At 43.4% G+C, this 21,055-nt stretch overlaps 4 protein-coding genes across 5 annotated transcripts; 3 read left to right on the plus strand and 1 right to left on the minus strand.

The window, feature by feature from the left end:
• Nucleotides 1-77: 77 nt before the first annotated feature.
• psmb6 (proteasome 20S subunit beta 6) lies at nucleotides 78-4,056 on the minus strand. Its single transcript, XM_056575888.1, has 7 exons — nucleotides 3,921-4,056; nucleotides 3,249-3,316; nucleotides 2,491-2,556; nucleotides 1,850-1,915; nucleotides 1,615-1,744; nucleotides 1,258-1,402; nucleotides 78-356 (listed from the first exon to the last, which is right to left on the minus strand). Exons 1-7 carry the CDS (start codon nucleotides 4,017-4,019, stop codon nucleotides 229-231), a joined length of 702 nt encoding a protein of 233 aa, XP_056431863.1. The 5' UTR covers nucleotides 4,020-4,056; the 3' UTR covers nucleotides 78-228.
• Nucleotides 4,057-4,684: 628 nt separating this feature from the next.
• Nucleotides 4,685-8,543, plus strand: trappc1 (trafficking protein particle complex subunit 1). Of its 2 annotated transcripts, XM_056575922.1 has the most exons (5): nucleotides 4,685-4,763; nucleotides 5,775-5,873; nucleotides 6,545-6,615; nucleotides 7,254-7,392; nucleotides 7,731-8,543. In XM_056575922.1, the coding sequence occupies exons 2-5, from the start codon at nucleotides 5,775-5,777 to the stop codon at nucleotides 7,857-7,859; spliced, it is 438 nt and encodes a 145-aa protein (XP_056431897.1). In that variant the 5' UTR covers nucleotides 4,685-4,763; the 3' UTR covers nucleotides 7,860-8,543. The 2 variants fall into 2 exon arrangements, with proteins under 2 accessions (XP_056431897.1, XP_056431896.1); XM_056575921.1 differs by lacking the exon at nucleotides 4,685-4,763 and having other exon boundaries at nucleotides 5,766-5,873.
• Nucleotides 8,544-8,641: 98 nt separating this feature from the next.
• On the plus strand, nucleotides 8,642-13,822 carry slc25a11 (solute carrier family 25 member 11). Its single transcript, XM_056575847.1, has 9 exons — nucleotides 8,642-8,871; nucleotides 9,481-9,633; nucleotides 10,701-10,818; nucleotides 10,968-11,056; nucleotides 11,251-11,341; nucleotides 11,630-11,720; nucleotides 11,905-12,004; nucleotides 12,168-12,219; nucleotides 13,013-13,822. Exons 1-9 carry the CDS (start codon nucleotides 8,807-8,809, stop codon nucleotides 13,166-13,168), a joined length of 915 nt encoding a protein of 304 aa, XP_056431822.1. The 5' UTR covers nucleotides 8,642-8,806; the 3' UTR covers nucleotides 13,169-13,822.
• A 3,981-nt stretch (nucleotides 13,823-17,803) lies between these two features.
• Nucleotides 17,804-20,343, plus strand: LOC130370206 (profilin-1-like). Its single transcript, XM_056575925.1, has 4 exons — nucleotides 17,804-17,890; nucleotides 18,200-18,337; nucleotides 19,165-19,339; nucleotides 20,139-20,343. The coding sequence occupies exons 2-4, from the start codon at nucleotides 18,209-18,211 to the stop codon at nucleotides 20,234-20,236; spliced, it is 402 nt and encodes a 133-aa protein (XP_056431900.1). The 5' UTR covers nucleotides 17,804-17,890; nucleotides 18,200-18,208; the 3' UTR covers nucleotides 20,237-20,343.
• The last annotated feature ends 712 nt before the right edge of the window (nucleotides 20,344-21,055 follow it).

Genomic DNA, 21,055 nt, shown 5'->3' on the forward strand with positions numbered 1-21,055 from the left:
TTACCAGCAGTCTTTCTGAGTCGCTGCTGCAGGACAGTATGTCATCTAATGCCTACTTAATAAGAACTGGCGTACACTGAATGAACACAACTGCGTCAACAAAACAGTTTTTATTATTTAGTACAAATCATTCAACCTGGAACCAGAAGTCCTCTAGGAGGTGTGTGTGTGTGCGTGTGTGTGTATGATGGGTGTGTGTGTATGATGGGTGTGAGTGTGTTGGTGTGTTCAGTGTGTGAAGAACTTGGGCAGCTGGCCGCCCAGGACGACACGGCGCTCCACTCCGCTCTCAGAGATGGCCGCCAGTCTGACCACGCCCCCGCTGGATCCATCACGCTCCATCGCCAGGCTGACCGCTGGAACACACACACACACACACACATCAATCACACACTTCAATCACACTGTGATTTGAAGACCCACACGCACATTCTGTACATACAATCCTGCGGTTTGGTCAGTCCCCATTACTGAACAGCTTCAGACATTGCTCATTATCAGTGTATCTAGTGAGTCATCTACCATTAGTGACCAGCTCAATAACCTGTTAGCAGTGTATCTAGTGAGTTATTTACCATTATTCTACTTCATTTAAGAATGCTCGATTCTGATTGGCTGGGAGGGGTGCATTAATCCGGCATATTGCCCGCTGACTTGTCGGTTCTACTTGCTGCTGACTGAGCACAGTAGATCAATACGCCGCTTGTATAGTTTTCTATCACATACATTTCAAACATGAGGTCCGTTGTAAAAATAAACCAAGGAGTGCATGTTTGATCGATCGTCATTAAAGCTGACTTGATACGAATGTAACAACTACGTTGTTAAACTAGTGAGATCAGATCCAGCCTTGTGTGGTTGCTATAGAAACGCGTTACCTACAGTTGAGCTAACGTTATTCACCGTAGTTCTAAAGGGAACTACTTTTCGAGGGAGATGAAATTAAACGGAGCATACATTTAATAAGCATGCAATACGAATAAGAAAAAGGCTAATTATTAAAGTATATGAATTGTTTTATTATGTTGGCCGGCGCAAAGTAGAATAAACGGAATAATCACCTCAAGGCAGGGCAATAAACAGTTTGATATGCCCGGCTCGCGGAAGGTTACCGCCCTCGACTTCGTCTCGGGCGGTAAGCCGTCCACGAGCCGGGCATATCAAACTGTTTATTGCCCGGCCTCTCGGTGATTATTGCTTACTTAGTGACCACTGACCAGCTCCAGAACCTGTTGGTGTTTCCAGTGAGTTATTTACCATTGGTGACCAACTCCATGCACTGTTCTTTGGTCATCCCAGGCTTGTAGTTGGCGTCCATGAAGCCGTAGATGTAGGAGCTGCCGCTGCCTCCGATAGACACCTGCTGCCTCACACACATGCCTCCAATAGGCACAGAGTACACCTGCACACACACACAATTATATTGTTTAGCTTCATATTATGTGTGGGCATGTATAAAAGTGTGTTTGTGAGCATCTGTAGCAGCGTGCATTTGTTGGCACGTTTGCATTAGCGTGCGATTGTTAGCGTGTCATGTCGGTTTGTTTTGCATCCTGAGCAGTGCGTTTGTAGGGCATCTGTAGCTGTAGTTTGTGTCTGCGTCATGCTAGCCACCTGTCCACCGCGCCTCTTGTCCCATCCGGCCACAATGATGCCGGCTGTTAGCTCCTCTCGGTAGCGGTAGCAGCTAGCTTTGAACAGGTTGGCAGCGGTCTCCACCTTTGGCAGCTCGTCCAGCTCAATGCTGAGGCAACAGAAACACTGTCAAATGGAACAGCTCAAGACGTACAACACTGTGTGTGTGTGTGTGTGTGCGTGCGTGTGCGCGCGCGTGTGCGTGTGTGTGTACCTGTGGAAGCCCAGCTGGTAGGTGACCATATCAGCGATGGCCTGGGTGTCAGCAGCTGATCCAGACCTTAAAACATACACAACCTTCATCGTCATCATAACCTCAAGCACTCCTGCATAATGGTCCATAATGTAGTTTTAATCATTCAAATAATATCGGGTTTCGCGCAGCACTTTACCACTTAGGCCGCCTAAGCAACACATGCCTGCCACCTTAACTATGACGGCCAAAAATGTAATAAAAATATTGTAATATACAACAAAAGTATAGCTCGGCGGAGAAAGGGATTGTACTCCCGGAGCTGAGCTGCCGCCGAGTGTCCCCCCCCGCCGGAGGTGCTCGTCCACAACATCTTAGCTATGCTCTGATTGGAGGGGGCCGGGGAAGTGTGAGGTAATATTCAAGTGTGCCCCCTTCCTACTTAGGGGGGGGGCGCCGAAACTGACTCGCTTGTTTGGTAACTGTAGGCGGGGTACCCTCAGCAATTCATATCTCACTCAAATAATCATGTACAGACTTTTTTCAAAGTTTATATGCGTGTGGGAGCACCAGAGACCCAAAACAACACCCCAAATCCCAGGAAAAGTGTTGTTTCATTATATGTCCCCATTAACAAACACATTTTCAATGGCTTTTCTCACCTGCAGCAGAAGATGCGGTCGTGGATAGGAGTCAGCTTATCAGTCACTCTGTTAGCGATGTACGCCCTGGGAACGATAGCCAGAGAAATTGAGAGAGAGGGCGAGAGAGACAGAAAGATAAATCTGCGTTCATTGCTACAAGCCAATGTTTACTTGCACTGCATTTCGTTAATAATATAGGTGGCTTTTGACAACACAACGGTGGACCGTTGTATCGCAACAGTTTTGTTTTATCTCCAAAACAGGTGTAGCCTACTTTATTCATTATTCAACAGGGAAACAACCTCAAAAGCCTTTGTCTCAATACCACGGATGTATTAAAGAACACTCTAAATACACATGAGACAGAACAACTTGATTGGTGTGAACATGTCATATCACATCCATGTTTGCGTCATAACTAATGTAAATAGTTGATGTGATTTTGTTTATCCAATAATTGTTCTAGTGTTTATTTGCGATTGGCCTTGTGTTAAAGGACTTAAAGAATGAATGTCACACAATGAACAGCGTCAGTCTATAATTCCAGCCAAAGTTGTACTTTCTTTCAAGAAATATATATTTAAAAAAAAACTGACAATCCAATTCCAATGTCTGTTTGTGAGGCCTAGTGTGAAGGTTAAAGTGAGAGTGTTGTAGCGTTTCTGGGGACTAGGGTGAAGGGTAGTGTGTGTAGTGTACTGTTTGTTAGGAAATAGAGGGAGAATAACAGTGTGTGTGTGTGTAGGGAGTACTGGAGTACAGTGTGTTTCACTCACCCTGTCGTAGTACGTGAGTCGGCTCCGACCACTACGCCTCCATCATACTCCACAGCCATGATAGTGGTCTGACAGAAAACCAAACGTCATTATACATTGATACTCAATTTATGATAAACACATGAATCTTTAACACACCATCCTCCAACACAAACATTCATCTTCCTCATACTTCGTACAAGATGAGCTCATGTAAATGGTTGCATTTCCCAATAATATATTATTTGTTATTGGGATAATTATTGATATGCAGTTAGTTGTAATGTTTCAACCCTTATTTCCTCGGGGTTGGTGTTCTAGGTTTTCACTGAAATCTAACCAATTAAACATGTCTTCTGTCTGCTCTCCATCTAGCCTGGTTAGACCCAAAACATACCATCACCCTCGCACTGCTACTACTGTAGTTGTACTGTAGTAAGACTACAATACCCTATTAAGTAATCTATTTTGCAGTACAGTTTGTGTGCAGTATTCTCTATGTGGAGTACTGGCTACTTTGAGTCCAGATCAGTCAACTTAACGTCTCGCCCAGCTTGCTCAGGTTAGCAAAGCTAGCTCAGGCTAGCTCTTGAGTAGAAGTGCTGTCTCATTCAGCGGTTAAGAGAGCCTCTATACCCCTGAGTCCCGGTCTGAGCCCCGGTGCAGACCGGCTCCACCGGGAAGGTAACTCACCCCAGTGCTGACTTCCTTGCTGGTCCAGTCCGGAGCCATGTCGTTATTAGAGGAGACCATTTGCTCCTGGCCGAACATCATAGTTGCTGCTGCCGCCATCTTAGTTTAGGTTTTTCTTAGCGTAGGGAGCGAGACTTGCGTGAGACATGCTATGAATACCGAAGTTTACGTACAAACCCACGTACAGAATTGTACGTACAAACACCGGACAAAGTACGTCAAGAACTGGGACAGAAACGCTTTGTGTGTTCGTGGTTAGTGGTAGTGTGAAATGCAACCTGAAAAACAATACACTCACTTTATAAGTTTAGAATATACGTTATTAACATTTATTACCAATTAGTGTGTCTGCAATTTATAATTTGTGATACTAACGAACTCAAAATCTAACAGAATAGGACGTACTAACCTAATTTATATTTCAGATGATATGACACTAATGAAATATCGATCAATAACCAGGAGTAACCTATTTTATGGTATTTATTATAGGACGCCCCACACACATATATACGCTACATGAAGCCAGTCTGTAGCAGTGGCGCCCTCTTCTGGCGGTGGCTTATCCTCTGTCATTATATCATGGACTGTTGAACATTGTCATACCTACTACTATCCCTATGCCATAGAAAGTGTGTATAAAATATAATGCCTTAACTACTTGTAACATGATAACATGTAGACTGTTTACAAAATTGTAATTCCATCAAAGGCAGCATCATAGACATGACCCATTGAGTTTCAACATAAGCTAATGATTTGTGGCAGGCACCCTAGCGGTCAGCTGACTTGCTGCGGGGTCCTGACAGAGCATCCTCGGGAGTCGGGACCAGGAAGTGCGAGGTAAACACTCTTAAGATGATCCTAAAATGCCATTAAGATGTTAATAGACACATTATTACCATTGCCTTGTCGATAGAACAAATGTATTGTAGATTATCTATACGAACAATTGTAGGTGGACGATGTTTCACTGTACACCACTGTTCATACAGTCCTGTATGAACAGGTCCTGTATGTCTCCTGTATGTATTCCTCTGAGGACGTTAGATGCAATTCCCTCCATGGATTGACGTATACATGAAACTATATGTATGATCTGATTGTATTCAATGGCCTTAAAGTCATGGCGACCCCTTCAAAGACTTATTGGTAGAAACATGCTCATGGTGACAAACATGGCCGTTTCTAGCGTTTTGGGGCCCTATACATTATGGATTTTTGAGACCCCTGATTCGGGAAGCTGCCTGACTGTGCTGCGAGGTGTGTTTGTATATTAGGAGCTTCGTCCTGGCAGAAGTTGATTTTAATGTCTGCGTCCAAGAGAAGGTGAAGCTTCTCGGACACATTGGAATTACACCACAGTATGTGTGTCATATGCAAAATCGCTCGTTATACAACTCATACAATAAGGGTTCTATTAGGGCTGTACGGCATAGACTAAAATGTACATTGCCGTATGATTTGAGGCATAGACGGTAACGGTATTATATCGGTATGTTAATTGTATCTTCTAATTTCGATATAAATCCTTCTGAAGGGTTAAAATACTGGTTAGGCAGCCAAACTCCATAAAAAAAATGCTAAATCTTTTCTCAAGTTACTTCCATATTTGAAAAACACTAATGTTTAATAGTATGTATTTCTTTCTCAACTGGCTCGCGGACCGTCTAAAATTTAGAAGGTCCTAAAAACAAAAGAAATGTCAAAACATGCCCACCAGGGGGCGCTCTCTATTAGCCAGCTGTCCCTGCTACAACCATATTAAAACTAAAATGTGTTTTCTGTCTTGATTTCTATTTTGTTCTACCTCAGCTGTTCCCACATTTCTTCTTTTTGGATCTCATGTTTCAGATGACTGTTCATAACCTGTACATATTCGACCGCAACGGGGCGTGTCTTCACTACAGCGAATGGAACCGTAAGAAGCAGGCTGGGATATCCAAACAAGAGGTTTGTAGTTGGCTTTACCAGTATGGAGGAATAATGGTGCTGTGGAAATAATTTATGTATGTTAAATCATTTACCTAATTTCAATATTTTTTAGATATTTAACAATTAATGTACGTACAATGTGGAATGATTTCATTTTGGTATTTCATCCAGCGGATGGCGTGACAAGGAGCGCTCATGTCAGTTGGTTCAATGGTAAAACCTTGAATCTGGGGAAACCCACATAACATGAAATCTCAATCGAAATGCCTTTTTAAATGCATGAGTGGGGAAATAGAATGCAGAACTAAAAGTTGTTATGTTGTAAGTTTTCATGGATTCCAAAGATTCAAGAAAGTTCCCCACTGAACCAACCGATATGGCCGCTAAGTGAATGCACTCTATAGAATATCATTCATGTCATGAATATTTTAATTGAACCATGCTCAAACATAGTTACATTGATTTTGAACCAGTGTTGAATTCAAAGTCATAGTCAAAAACAAATGATTAGATATAGTATCCCCCCCGCCCCCCTTTCTATATAATACTTTTTACCTAATCTATTAATAATAGATAAGGCCACTTCTAAACGACAATAATTTGCGCTGTGGTTGCTTCTGGCAGCAAAACTATTATAGGTTACCCCAGTGAATTCTCTCTCTCTGTCTTTCTTTATGTCTCTCTACCAGGAGTTTAAACTGATGTATGGGATGCTGTTTTCCATCCGTTCCTTCGTCAGCAAGATGTCTCCTCTGGATATGTATCCTCTTCCTTTGATTTAGTGTATCCTGCACTCTGCTACTGCTACAAGCAAGGTTCTAGTGGGCTAAGTTCTGGTGTGTTCTGGTAAGTATGTGTTGTTCTAGTGTAACAATGTTCTTCTAGCGTGTGGTTTCCTTAGTAATGTCAGGAGGGACTTTTGGTTCCCTTAGTAACGTCAGGAGGGACGTTTGTTTCCCTTAGTAACGTCAGGAGGGACGTTTGTTTCCCTCAGTAACGTCAGGAGGGACGTTTGGTTCCCTTAGTAACGTCAGGAGGGACGTTTGGTTCCCTTAGTAACGTCAGGAGGGACGTTTGTTTCCCTCAGTAACGTCAGGAGGGACGTTTGTTTCCCTCAGTAACGTCAGGAGGGACGTTTGGTTCCCTTAGTAACGTCAGGAGGGACGTTTAGTTTCCTTAGTAACGTCAGGAGGGACATTTGGTTTCCTTAGTAACGTCAGGAGGGACGTTTGGTTTCCTTAGTAACGTCAGGAGGGATGTGTTGTTTCCTTAGTAACAGTCAGGAGAGATGTTTGTGTGTGGTTTCCTGGGTAACAGTCAGGAGGGATGTGTTTGTGGTTTCCTTACTAACAGTCAGAAGAGATGTCCTCAGTGTGTGGTTTCCTTAGTAACGGTCAGGAGGGAAGGGTTCCAGTGCTTTCAGACCAGCCGGTATAAACTGCACTTCTATGAGACGCCAACAGGCCTCAAGTTCATCATGAACACTGACCTGTCTGTTCCCAACGCAAGGGAGACGCTGCACCAGATATACAGCACGGTACACACACACACACACACACACACACACACACACACACACACACACACACACACACACACACACACACACACACACACACACACACACACACACACACACACACACACACACAGTTCTATGTGTTGCTATTAATAATCTCCCTCTCTGCAGCTCAATGTGTTGTAACTTGTTAGTGATTGTGTCTCTCTCTCTCTCTCTCTCTCTCTCTCTCTCTCTCTCTCTCTCTCTCTCTCTCTCTCTCTCTCTCTCTCTCTCTCTCTCTCTCTCTCTCCTCTCTCTCCTCTCTCTCTCTCTCTCTCTCTCTCTCTCTCTCTCTCTCTTCCCCCCCCCCCCAGCTCTATGTGGACTACATAGTGAAGAACCCTCTGTGTTCTCTGGGAGACCCCCTGCAGAGCAACCTCTTCTCCGCCCGCCTCGACACCTTCATCAAGAACCTGCCCTACTTCAACCCTAGAGCGGCTTAGCACACACACGCTTACCCTACACCAACCCTAACGCTGCTTAACATGCACACTATACATACATACACACCTACCTAACTTTTGTGTTAAGGATATTAAATAAATGTGACTTGATACTTGCGTGTATGAATGAATTTGTATGTTTATATTTCCTTTCATGCACTCACAGATCTCCAAGAACATTGTTGATAGTATCAAGCAATTTACCAATATATTGTTCTGGTTTAAAACCGTCACTTTTAACCAGTAGCAGACTGGTTGTATAGCAGTGGTTTTACTGCTCAGCTCACGGTGTAACCAGTAGCAGATGGTTGTACTGGGCAGCTCAGAGTAGAACCAGTGGTTGTACTGGGAAGTTCATAGTATAACCATTAGAAGACTGGTTGTATTAGGCAGCTCCCAGTATAACCAGTAGCCGACTGTGGTTGTACTGGTCAGCTAGGCGGTACTGATGTACTATACTCCAGTTAGTTGTTTTTTTTGTCTGAAGGAGGATGAGAAACAGTGCAGTGTTCTTAGTGTTTCCAGGTAATTGACCAAATGCATATTACGTATACAAAACGTTATGAATAATGTATTGTATTATTCAGGATTATTTATAATGATAATATGTGTTGGTGTTATGTCTGCTCGACACCAAAAAAAAAAAATAAAAAATGTTTTCAGTATCAATCGTTGGCGTTCACTTCTCTGCGTTCTCATTGGATCTACTGATAACCAATCAGGGGACAGCAAGGCTTGGGATTGGTTTCTCTGCCATGCCGCCTCCCGGTTGGTCAACCTTCTCCGCGACGCCGGACGATGCGACGGGGTTCGGAGTCACCTTGCCCCGTTAGCTTCCGCTCTATAAAAAAACACCGCTCCGAGACAAGACAGGCCGTTGTGGTTGAACCTTTGCCGGGAGAGACAGCATTTCGAAGCGGCACCTGGGGGACCAGCAGCGCGGTAGAATGGCGGACACCAAACCCAAGACCTCTCCGAAGGCAATCAAGTTCCTGTTCGGGGGGCTAGCTGGGTAGGTTGCGGATAACATGACAGCGGTCACGGTTACACTTGCTTGACGGCGCGTTTGTCGCTGCAAGTGTTTGTTTCTGTGTGTGTATGCATGTTGGTGACAGCTGCAGCATTCATCGGCCGTTGGTTGGAAGTTTGACACCGGGACTGTGTCCACATCACCGTGGGACACAGAGGCAAATGTCCCACAGGGAAGCCAGACAAGTGGTCGCTGCTGCTATCTAGAACAGGCTAGAACACGCTATTGATAAGGAGAGTATTGATAAGGGGCAGTTCGTTCCCCTGTCCTAGTTGTGTCATGATTGACGTCTGCGCCCCTAAATGCCATGACCCCTGAGGGCGTTCCCTCACGAGCCCTGGGAGAATGTGAATGTCGCCTTACCGGATTAACACACACACACACACACACACACACACACACACACACACACACACACACACACACACACACACACACACACACACACACACACACACTCACACTAAATGTTTTTGGCTTATTGTTTATAATAATGTGTGCGTTGAGTGTGTATAATACTCTGTGTACTAGTACTGTGTGTACTAGCAATGTGTGTGTATTGTAGTTTGAATAATACTGTGTATCTTGTAGGATGGGAGCTACAGTGTTCGTTCAGCCTCTGGACCTGGTGAAGAACCGGATGCAGCTCAGTGGCCAGGGTTCCAAAGCCAGAGAATACAAGACCAGCTTCCACGCTCTGGTCTCCATCCTGAAGAACGAGGGGGTTGGGGGTATCTACACCGGGTAGGATAACATGCTACCTTCTAGCAACATGTTAGACAATCTATGTGCCACACTAGCTTACACTTTCTGGCCTCCATCCTGAAGACTGAGGGGCTGGGGGAGATCTACATGCCAACTACATGTTGAATCCATGCGATAAACAAGCTACATGATGCATACCTGCTAGATAGAAGCTACATACTACTTACTTGATACAAGCTACATACCAGGTAGATCTTCCATAATTCTATATATTAGCTACATGCTTGCTACAGGCTAGCTCCATGCTACGATTGTTGTTATTAGGGAGCAGCGAAGCTGCTTGGCCCCTATTGTTTCTGTAACGTTGTTTTTTTTTCTCAAATTCTGTAAAAGTCAAAGTGCAGCCTATAGTTGAAAACTCTTGAAATGTTCAGGTATGGTTACCCCCTCTACCCATAAACCTACCCATAAATAATTTGTGATACTGCACCCAAATGTGTCGCTATTGTAAAAGATTGTGAATTAGGTTTATTTCTCCTCACCACATTGACCTGGACTCAAAATTCTTTCAGAATATTAATCTCTGGGATCAGACAAAAATAATAAAAAAATCGCCACATAGAATCTTTAGACCAAGCCTCACAAAAATCATCGAACAGAATTTGTTTTACTTAGTTCCATTTGAGAAATATTGGCCAATAAATTTGGAGCAGTTGCCATACTGCCAAGACAAGGTATGGCATTAAGGGGAAACTTCTTCGTTAACCATTTTTTCTTCATAATTAACTCTGTCATATTTATATTTCTTCCGTTAGTGTTCTTGACTACAAATGTTAAAAAGATTTTTCAGGCTTTGAAGAAGGCCCTTAATTCACTTGAGAAATGTGTGCTTGGAGTTTTCTGGATGTTGTGTGCTTATCCATAGACATTTTGACCATGTGAATGAGGCTGCAGTTAAGGTTTAGAAGTGGAACACCTTTCCTTAAATATGACAATTATGTGTTATATTTATATCTTCCATTAGTGTGTTCTTGACTTTTAATTTTGCTCGGACCCCGTTAATCACCGCTTGCAAATATATTTTATCTTTGTGTTTGTGTGTGCAGCTTGTCCGCAGGGCTGCTACGTCAGGCCACCTACACCACCACCAGGTTAGGGATCTACACCATCCTCTTTGAGAAGATGACCAGACCAGATGGTACTCCACCCAGCTTCATCATGAAGGTACACACACACACACACACACACACACACACACACACACACACACACACACACACACACACACACACACACACACACACACACACACACACACACACACACACACACACACACACACACACACACCCCTGAGCTGTGTCTCCCTCCAGGCCCTGATCGGTATGACCGCGGGAGCGATCGGTGCCTTCGTCGGGACGCCGGCTGAGGTGGCGCTGATCCGCATGACTGCCGACGGACGGTGGGACACACACACACACACTATGAACAACACACACACGCTACAAGACTTCACACACACGGAACTACAAAGTACACTCAGACGCCACAAACTTCAAAGCTCTAAGAACACGTACACTATAAAACCCTACATACTACAAATCTTCACAAAAACACTGCTCACGTGTGTGTCTGTGTCTGTGTGTGTGTGTCTAGTCTCCCTGCAGACCAGAAGAGAGGGTACAGTAACGTCTTCAACGCCTTGGCCCGGATCACCAAGGAGGAGGGAGTCACCACTCTATGGAGGGTAAATGCCTTTTAACCCTTAACCGTAACCATAAAGGAATCCTCTCTCGCCTTAGGTTAAACACATGCATTTGATGACTCCTCTCTCTCTAGGTTAAGAGACTATGCGTGCCTAACCTCTTATAGTGTGTGTGTTTATATAATGTATACCATGTGTTGTAGGGCTGTGTGTGTGTGTGTTTATATAATGTATACCATGTGTTGTAGGGCTGTGTGTGTTTATATAATGTATACCATGTGTTGTAGGGCTGTGTGTGTGTGTTTATATAATGTATACCGTGTGTTGTAGGGCTGTGTTCCCACCATGGCCAGGGCGGTAGTGGTGAATGCTGCTCAACTGGCCTCCTACTCTCAAACCAAACAGGGTCTGCTAGACTCAGGTACACGCGCGCACACACACACACGCGCGCGCAGACACACACACCCTCGCGCGCACACACGCACACAGACACGCGCACACACACACACGCGCGCAGATTCACTGTCTCTTTTCAGGTTATTTTGGTGATGATGTTTGGACGTTTATCTATCTAATTATCTGTCTCCAATGGTGTCTCTCTCCAGGTTATTTTGGTGATGATATTTTGTGTCATTTCTGCGCCAGTATGATCAGCGGTTTAGTGACCACAGCTGCCTCCATGCCTGTCGACATCGTCAAGACCAGGTAAACCTCCACCTATCACAGCACAGCTAGAGGCCGCCATGTATACCTCACCCAATCACAGTACAGCTAGTGACAACCCTTAATCGTTAGCCAATCACGGCAAACCTGGAGAGTAGGCTAAATAAAACAATTATGTCTCTGTCCCTCTGTCCCTGTCTCTCAGGATTCAGAGTATGAGGATGATCGATGGAAAGCCAGAGTATAAGAATGGTTTGGTGAGTCTCTGTGTCCATCTGCGTCCGTGTTTCGGCATGTGTCTCTCTTTCTCTCTTTGTGTCACTCTCTCTCTCTGCCTATGTGTCTCTCTTACTCTGTCTGTGTCACCCTCTCTCTCTGCCTGTGTGTCTCTCATTCTCTGTCTGTGTCTGTCTGTCTGTGTCTCTTTTTCTCTGTCTGTCCGTCTGTGTGTCTCTCTCTCTCTCTCTGTTTGTCTGTGTGTCTCTCTCTCTGTTTATCTGTCCCTCTCTCACTCTGTGTCTCTCTCTGTGTCTCTCTCGCTCTGTCTGTGTGTCTCTCTGCCTGTGTGTGTGTGTCTCTCTCTCTCTGCCTATGTGTTTCTCTCTCTGCCTGTGTGTGTGTGTGTCTCTCTCTGCCTGTGTGTGTCTCTCTGCCTGTGTGTGTCTCTCTCTCTGCCTGTGTGTGTGTGTGTGTGTGTGTGTGTGTGTCTCTCTCTCTGCCTGTGTCTGTGTCTCTCTCTCTCTCTGCCTGTGTCTGTGTCTCTCTCTCTCTCTCTCTGCCTGTGTGTGTGTCTCTCTCTCTCTCTCTGCCTGTGTGTGTCTCTCTCTCTCTCTGCCTGTGTGTGTCTCTCTCTCTCTCTCTCTGCCTGTGTGTGTGTCTCTCTCTCTGCATGTGTGTGTCTCTCTCTCTCTGTCTGTGTGTGTCTCTCTCTCTGTCTGTATGTGTGTCTCTCTCTCTCTGTCTTCCCATCTCTCCATCTTTCTATGGCTACTGCACACTTCCTCTCTGTGTCTCTCCCCGGGAGCTGAACCAAAGGTGTTTCTGCTGCAGGAGGTGCTTGGCAAGGTGATCCGCAACGAGGGCTTCTTCTCCCTGTGGAAGGGCTTCACGCCGTACTACGCCCGCCTGGGCCCCCACACGGTGCTCACCTTCATCTTCCTGGAGCAGATGAACAAGCTCTACAAGCAACACGTCCTGGAGCGCTAACCTGCTCACACACTCACTCTTGAGTCACACTCACTCACACAGACACACACGCACGCACACTCCCTTGCTGTAGGAATCATGCCGTGTATTTTTTTGTAAACTACTAACGATTAACTCATGACCTCACCTGATGTCATGGGACAGTTCCGTATCTATGGTTACTGCGGGGATGGAGTAATAAAATTCAGTTGTGAGCCTTTAATCGGTCGTTCCTTGTGTTCCTTACTTGTGTCATGTATATTATTATTTTATTATCAATATAATTATTATTTTATTTGTCACGGCATATTTTCCTCCAGATTATGAATTTGACAACACTGTGGTTGTGGACCACCAGTTTGGACAATCCCTACAGCCCCCATTCCCCGGAATGGCTGATCTTGGGTCTCAAGTTCACAAACAAAAGGATGGCTTCTCCCCGCAAATTAATAACATAAGTTGTTCAACTACAAATGTTCCACTTTTATAATTCTTATTATTCTAGTGAGGCCACTGTGTGATGAAGGTGTGAAAGTGGTGCAAGGGGTGTGGTAAAAAGACTATACCTCTGCCACGTTTAGCCTAGGACATTCCTGTTGTCGACCTGATTTATCCCGTAGTATCGGCCACCGTCACCTCAAATCAAAAATAAATATTCCTTCCTTCAGGAACACAATACCATTTCAACTTATTGTCCAATTTATTATTATCTATGTGGTATAAATCTATAATATGGCTTTAACAGTATTAATATCATTATGTATTAATACTTAAGTATTTTTCATATTATATGATGTATATCATTATCATTAATATTTTAAGTATGTAGGCCTATATTGATATGCATATTAATATTCACATTATTTGGGTTAAAACGTTGCGCAACATAGGTCTCTTGCGTTTTCATTGCAAAACTTCGACTAAACACTTTTTCCATACGTTATTCTTTCTGCTAATCTAACAAAAACAAATGACAATATTTATTTTGGATATTGAAAGCAATGGAAGTGACAGTTCTTCATGGTTTGTTTTTTGCCTTACGGCTATTGTGTAACATCTTCTTGAGGGTTCTCTGGATTTCCTCGTGACACTTGTACCCTATGCTTGTACCCGCACAAGTTCGGATGTGGGTGGTGGCTGTACCGAGGCAGGAAGGCCGAGCCGTCTTGGGTCATCAAGCCTCAAGCCTCAAGCCTCACAATGCTGTTTGCCAACGCTTGTAACTAAAAAAAAATACAAAGCAATCTTTTTACAAACATGTTTACAAGCGGGGAACTACACCAAAGGTATAACATAGCTAAGGCTATAATGGAGTTTCTTATCGTAACAGTTCTTTTACCGACGAATATGTGCTAACTAGCAGCTCTCGTGCAGGGTAGCCTACTGCATTATATGGCCAGCCTGACATACAATAAAAACAGTCAAGCCTCGCCAGTGATAAATAATCTCTGTCTCTGCAGTGGGACCAGGAATATTCTCTTTCAGTACTGTGTTTAGAACGCCACACATCCTCCAGATCATAGCTTTCAACTATACGCTTTAAATTTCTCCTTGACTGCAGAGGTGGTTCAATGTGATTCCTGTCCAAATCGCTAATGGTGCACTTAAAATCACCGCCTATTATAAAAAAATCGGTTGAGTTGCTAACGTGCTTGATAATTCATCTAAAAACACAGGCTAGTCTATCTCTGCAAAACTGGTGACTAAATATTTAAAAACACTATCGTGTTCTTTTCATATTTTGCAGTGACTTTTAGGAGTCGACCCCTAACAACTTCTTCATAATCAAAAGAAATTGGTAAAAATGAACTCGAAAAAAGTATTGCAACTCCCCCAGATGCTGAACTCAAATGGGACTCTCTAATCGACGCCACTTCGCCCGGGGCGATGGAGGGTGGGTGACATTCCTACAGTCTGTGATGATAGCTATATTTCTACAAATGACTTACTACCGGTATTACTAGCGATTAAGCTAACCTTAGACTATAGCCATACCAAATAACGCCATACCAGGCTACCAGCTAACCCTAACTATTTCTATTAAACTCTGAACTATTTTGCAACGGGCAACTGTGTGTTGGTGTGTCTTATTGCTTCCCACGTCTGCGTCTGCACCTTTCCCACTCCTGGCTAATAGTTTCAACTTTTGTAGGCCTAGGCCTACTGTATATCAGAAATTATCACCCCCCCCACCACACTGCTGACTTGTTGATGTTTTGTGAGCGCTCACGCATTTCTCTAGGTATTTTAAGTTTCCTACTGGAGTCATCAAAACTTTGGACTTTGTGTTATTGTAAGAAATATTGTGTTGCAAAAACACTTTGTGTCTTACCCTTACTGTTACCCTAACCTTAACCCCAGTAACATTTCTTCATCATAAACTACAAGTTAAGCAAAATGGCATGCAAACATCCAGTCCAATATGAAAGAAAAAAGCTAGCTTCATTAAAGTATCGAACCCCTTATGACCACTAACCCATCAGGTCTTAGTAGCCTACATGTGATTCAAGGGTTAACCACTTGACAATCTTTAAACTTCTTTTGCCTAGAAATTGTAAAGACAGTGATGTGTGTACATTGTGCGAGTATCCGTCACTCACGATGTGTGTGCAGTCCAAAATGAAAGAAAAAAACTTGCATCACTAGGGAATCGAACCCCCAATCATCAGTCTTCAAACGTTGGTCGTTGGTAACTGTAAACAAATAAATCGCATTTTGTTTAACTGCTAACTAACAAACGGGTTTATGCGTTCACTGAACAAAGATTATGGAAATAAAAGACCACTTTTCCATCAGAAAAATCATCAGAACCGTTATTACCAACCCATAGACACTAAAAGCCAAAACACTCATTTTTTTTGCAGCTTTCGCACCAGTTTCCTCAGCCTATATACCTCTGTCTCCAAGACCATCACCGCCCCTCTGTCTAATTAGTTTCCTCACAATCCCAATCAACAGCAAACGATTAGGAAAATAATCTTCAACCACAACGTCTCTTTTGTACGGAAGAGGATTAGGGCCACACATAAGAAAAAATATATAGTTCTGACTTTAAAGTCAGAATACTGAGATTAAAGTCAGATCAATTTTTTTTTTTTTATGTATGGCCCTAATCCTCTTCCGTACTTTTCCCTTTAGTTTTTTCCAAAAACGTTCCTACTTGATCTACTATATAACCCTGTCTCCCCTGTCCATCTGGAAGTAGTCTTTATGGAAGAGACGAGTCTGAAAAATCCCTCTCACTATCAGATGCATTTGTTGACCCTGCTGTGTCATCTTCAAGTGTCAGTTTCTTTGAAGGCCCAGGCCAATCTCAATACTTCCCCTTACCCCTTATCTTCCCCCTTACCCTTGAAGTTGCGCGTTCATGTGAGAGCTAGTGGTGTCTCAATACCCAATTTGATCAAGATTAAGGGATAAGATTGAGTGCTATGTAGCCTACCCCTTATTTTTAAGATGATTTGAGAGCTCACTTGGGCCGAATCTCGATTCTTCCCCTTGCCCCTTTTGCTTTGTCTTTGTCTTTGTCTTGGTTAAGACAAAGACAAAGACAAAGCAAAAGGGGCAAGGGGAAGAATCGAGATTCCATCCTCCTGTACCATTATTTGATCCTCATTAAACGAATCCCCCGTCATGTCCACAGAGGAGAGAGAGAGAGAGAGAGAGAGAGAGAGAGAGAGAGAGAGAGAGAGAGAGAGAGAGAGAGAGAGAGAGAGAGAGAGAGAGGAGTTCACCGAATGACTATGAAAGCAGAATTGCAGAATTCGCTTGTCAACTATATCGCCATTGAATTGTTCCTCTGACTGAGATTCCAGGGACAAATAAATCCCTCCAATAATCTAGTTCGTTCTTTCTCCGATAATAACCCCACCCCCTTTTAATCCGTTGATTGCAGTACTTTGCCCCCTGAGAACACAAGGCCCAGAACAAGGAGCGCCCTTTCCATCCTCACGCAGAACAGAATGGACTCCGTTCCTAAATCGGATCTTATCGTTTTTGGGCAGCATGCTTTACTCAGCCACCACGGCACCAATAATATATGATGCAAGTACCTAGGTTTACTCAAAACTCAAAAGTTGTCCGTTTACCGTAGGTGTATATGTTTATCCATGTGACACAGGTCCAGGAAAACAATGTTTCGTGATCTCGACATAATGACGTAAATAGGTCGAAATCTCGAGAAAACAAGGGTTTAAAAGAAAAGTAAACTGATGGCATTTTGGGGCTTTCATACGGGCTCTATTCTTCCCTCTGTGGGTGATGTTGGGAATTGTTCAAAGTGGATGCAAACATACTGAAAACATTCAGAGTTTTCTTGCAATGCGTAGGAAAGGCTAATCTATATATCATTCGTTTTATTGAATGTGCATGAGAAATGGAAATTAGCCAACTATATAACCTGTATTTAACTAAATTGCATATCTATATCTATATCTACACATAGTGTAAAAGTACTTTTTGATTAATGTTACACATATTATTTATTAAATATTCTAACAATTATTGGATGTCACCTTTCGGTTTAATTTTTTGGACAAAATGCACATTTCCAATGTCGAGGAAGATTCAGAAACAGACAGACACACACACGCACGCACGCACGTACACAAAAAGTGCGGAAGTTATGGGCGTGGCCAGGAAGTCGTGGGCGCGGCCGGGCAGTTATGGGCGTGGTCTTGAGAGATAAATAGGTAGCTTGCTTCCTGATTTATCACTTCTCTCCTTAGGACTCTACCTGCCCAGGTAAGACACACTCGCCCTTAATCGATCTAGCTGTAATGTATGTTTAGGATTAGAGGATGTTTTCATGAAGACTGTTCACTGTGTTGCTCTGTGAGTCAGCTTCCTGACTCACAGGAAGCTGTTGGTTGATGCAACTTTTCTTTTGACAAACTTGTTGTTTTCCGTCCCCACCCATATTTATCCCTGTGTCTCTGTGTTTCTTTCTGTCTGTCTCTCCTGTATGTATGTATGTATGTATGTATGTATGTATGTATGTATGTATGTATGTATGTATGTATGTATGTATGTGTGTGTTTCTCTCCCTCTCAGCCACTCAATATGTCGTGGAATCCGTATGTAATCCAATTGATGGGCGATGAAAGTGTGACGGAAGACGCAGCGATCGTGGGCTACGCCGAGAACAGCGAGAGCGTATGGGCTGCGCATTCCACTTTTAAGGAGATAACGGTACACGCGCGCACACACACACAGAAACACACATGCACGCGCACCAAGCTGTTTCGCTATTGGATGTTCGGTTCTCCCGGTTAACCGGGAAGCGCGATTTTTGCTCCGCGCCTACGGAACCATTCTTCCGGTACAGAGTATAAGCACTTCCGTGTTTCTCCACCAAATAACGCTTGTGCTGTGAGCATCTCGCTCCTTATTTGGCGATTATCTTAAACACGCCACGAGACACAGGAAGTAGCTCTGCGGCTGCAACTTCACTTCCTTTTATCACACACACTCATACTCACACACAGACTCACACTCTCTCTCCCCTAAAACACACACACACACACACACACACACACACACACACACACACACACACACACACACACACACACACACTCGACATAAAGTGTGTGTGTGTCACACTTTACACACCTGCAGGCATGCATTCTTCAGCATGCCCACACACACATTTGGAGGGGTGTGACAAAACCAAAATCTCAGGTCTCTGCTCTGCCTCAACTTGTCTCCCCCTCCTCTATCTTGCCTTTCCACCTTCCTCTCTATACTCCCTGCTCAGTTAGTGTGTGTCAGTGAAACCAGTCATACAGGTATACACACAGCTGGGTGTGGCCATGCCCAACATGGCTGGGTTGAAGGAGGCCTTTAGATTATGCAAGTCTCTCTTGACTGAACCCCACTGCTGCCGTTAGACTGTACTACCGTTAGACTGTGCTAGGGTTATACTGTTGGTTGGCGGCTTCCTGGCCTGATGTTGTTCTAAATGTTGAGTTTTAAATGGGTTATTTTGTGTGTGTGTGTGTGTGTGTGTGTGTTAGGCGGCTGAGGTGAAGAGGCTGGTTAGCAAAGATCGCAGCACTTTATTCACCGACGGCTTGATGCTGGGAGGACAGAAGTGCCGCGTCATCCTCGACAACCTCTACACCGATGACGCGTCCATGAACCTCATGACGAAGGACGGCAACACCATCACCGTGTGCAAGGCAAAAACAGGTTGGAAACCCACAGGGGACCTTTCACCAGTTTGACATCCGCTGTCTTGCGTTACTAGTCTAATGTTGGTCCACATCACTAGTCTAATTGTACTTGGCAATGGTCTGATGTAACTAGCCTTATCTTGGTCAACATCACTATATGTAACTTAAAATGACTTTTATAGCTACACGTTACTTGGCATTACTAGTTTGACATCACTAGTCTAACGTTACTAGTCCACATCACAAATCTAATGTTACTTGACATCACTGGTCTAACATCACTAGTCTGATGTTGCTTAACATCACTGGTCTAACATCACTAGTCTGATACTTAACATCACTGGTCTAACATCACTAGTCTGATACTTAACATCATTGGTCTAACATCACTAGTCTGATATTGGCATCAATAGTCTAACATCACTAGTCTTATGCTACTTAACATCACTGGTCTAATGTTAGTTACCATAACTGGTCTAACGTCACTAGTTTGTATTACTTTACATCCATGCTCTAATGTTAGTTAGCATCACTGGTCTAACATCACTAGTCTAACATCGCTAGTCTTATGTTACTTAACATCACTGGTCTAATGTTAGTTACCATAACTGGTTTAACATCACTAGTCTTATATTACTTTACATCCATGCTCTAATGTTAGTTACCATAACTGGTTTAACATCACTAGTCTAACATCGCTAGTCTTATGTTACTTAACATCACTGGTCTAATGTTAGTTAGCCTGACTGGTCTAATCTCTATCTCTCTCTCTCTCCCTCTGTCTCTGTTCTCTCTGTCTATGTCTCTCGCCCTAGTTCTTGTCCTACTGAAGGGTCGTAAGAGCATTCATGGGAGACAGCTGTTACCGCAAAACATCAAAATTGCCGAATACCTGATATCTCAGGGATATTAAAACACACACACACACATTCACAGTTGCTCTCACTATCATGGTGTGTTTTCCCAGGTTCTTGTAGATCTTGTTTTTATGTGCCAAACAATAAATCCCTCTCCAAAGCATGTGTTGGTGTGCTGTACATTACTGCCCCCTCGTGACCACCGGTGGTACTGCAGACCACTGATCACTTATTAGAAATACTTGATGCTGCTTAGTAAAGAATCGCTAATAGCAGTACCATGTAATAACTCAAATGGACCTGATATAATAAAAATGTTTTAATTTTTTTAGTATTTTTTTTTATTTTATTTTTTAGAAAAGTTGATAAAAACGTCTGCTACAACTACTAGACTACTGTAGTTCCATTGGTGCCGGTGTGCCTGCAGGCAGCCCTCATCTCCTCCAGGATGTCTCCGGCCGCCCGACTGGTCTTCCTCCACCACTACACCGCTCCTCTGTTAGCTGCTTGAATCTGACTCAAGTCACTGATACTTCCTTTACGTGCAGGGTACGGCTCCAAACTCATCTGTTCAGATGATATCTATCTAATATCTCTTATCTATACTGTAGCACTTGCTTATTTGTTGAATTGTATGCACTCTAATGATTCTTGCACCATTTTGGTTATACCTTTTATTATTGAATGCACTTTTGAAAATGTCAGCTAAAATATTGTAAGAATACTTGTATTCCAAATACATTAGTAGTAATGCAGGAGAGTTCTATACAAAGATCTATTACCCACAAAGAAGTATTGAATTATTTAATGATAATACTTTTATTCTCGTACATTTATTCTTAACACTTTAGTGGTACAACTGTCGCAAATACCAA

Source organism: Gadus chalcogrammus, chromosome 17, assembly GCF_026213295.1.
Source record: "Gadus chalcogrammus isolate NIFS_2021 chromosome 17, NIFS_Gcha_1.0, whole genome shotgun sequence".
Classification (NCBI taxonomy): domain Eukaryota; kingdom Metazoa; phylum Chordata; class Actinopteri; order Gadiformes; family Gadidae; genus Gadus; species Gadus chalcogrammus.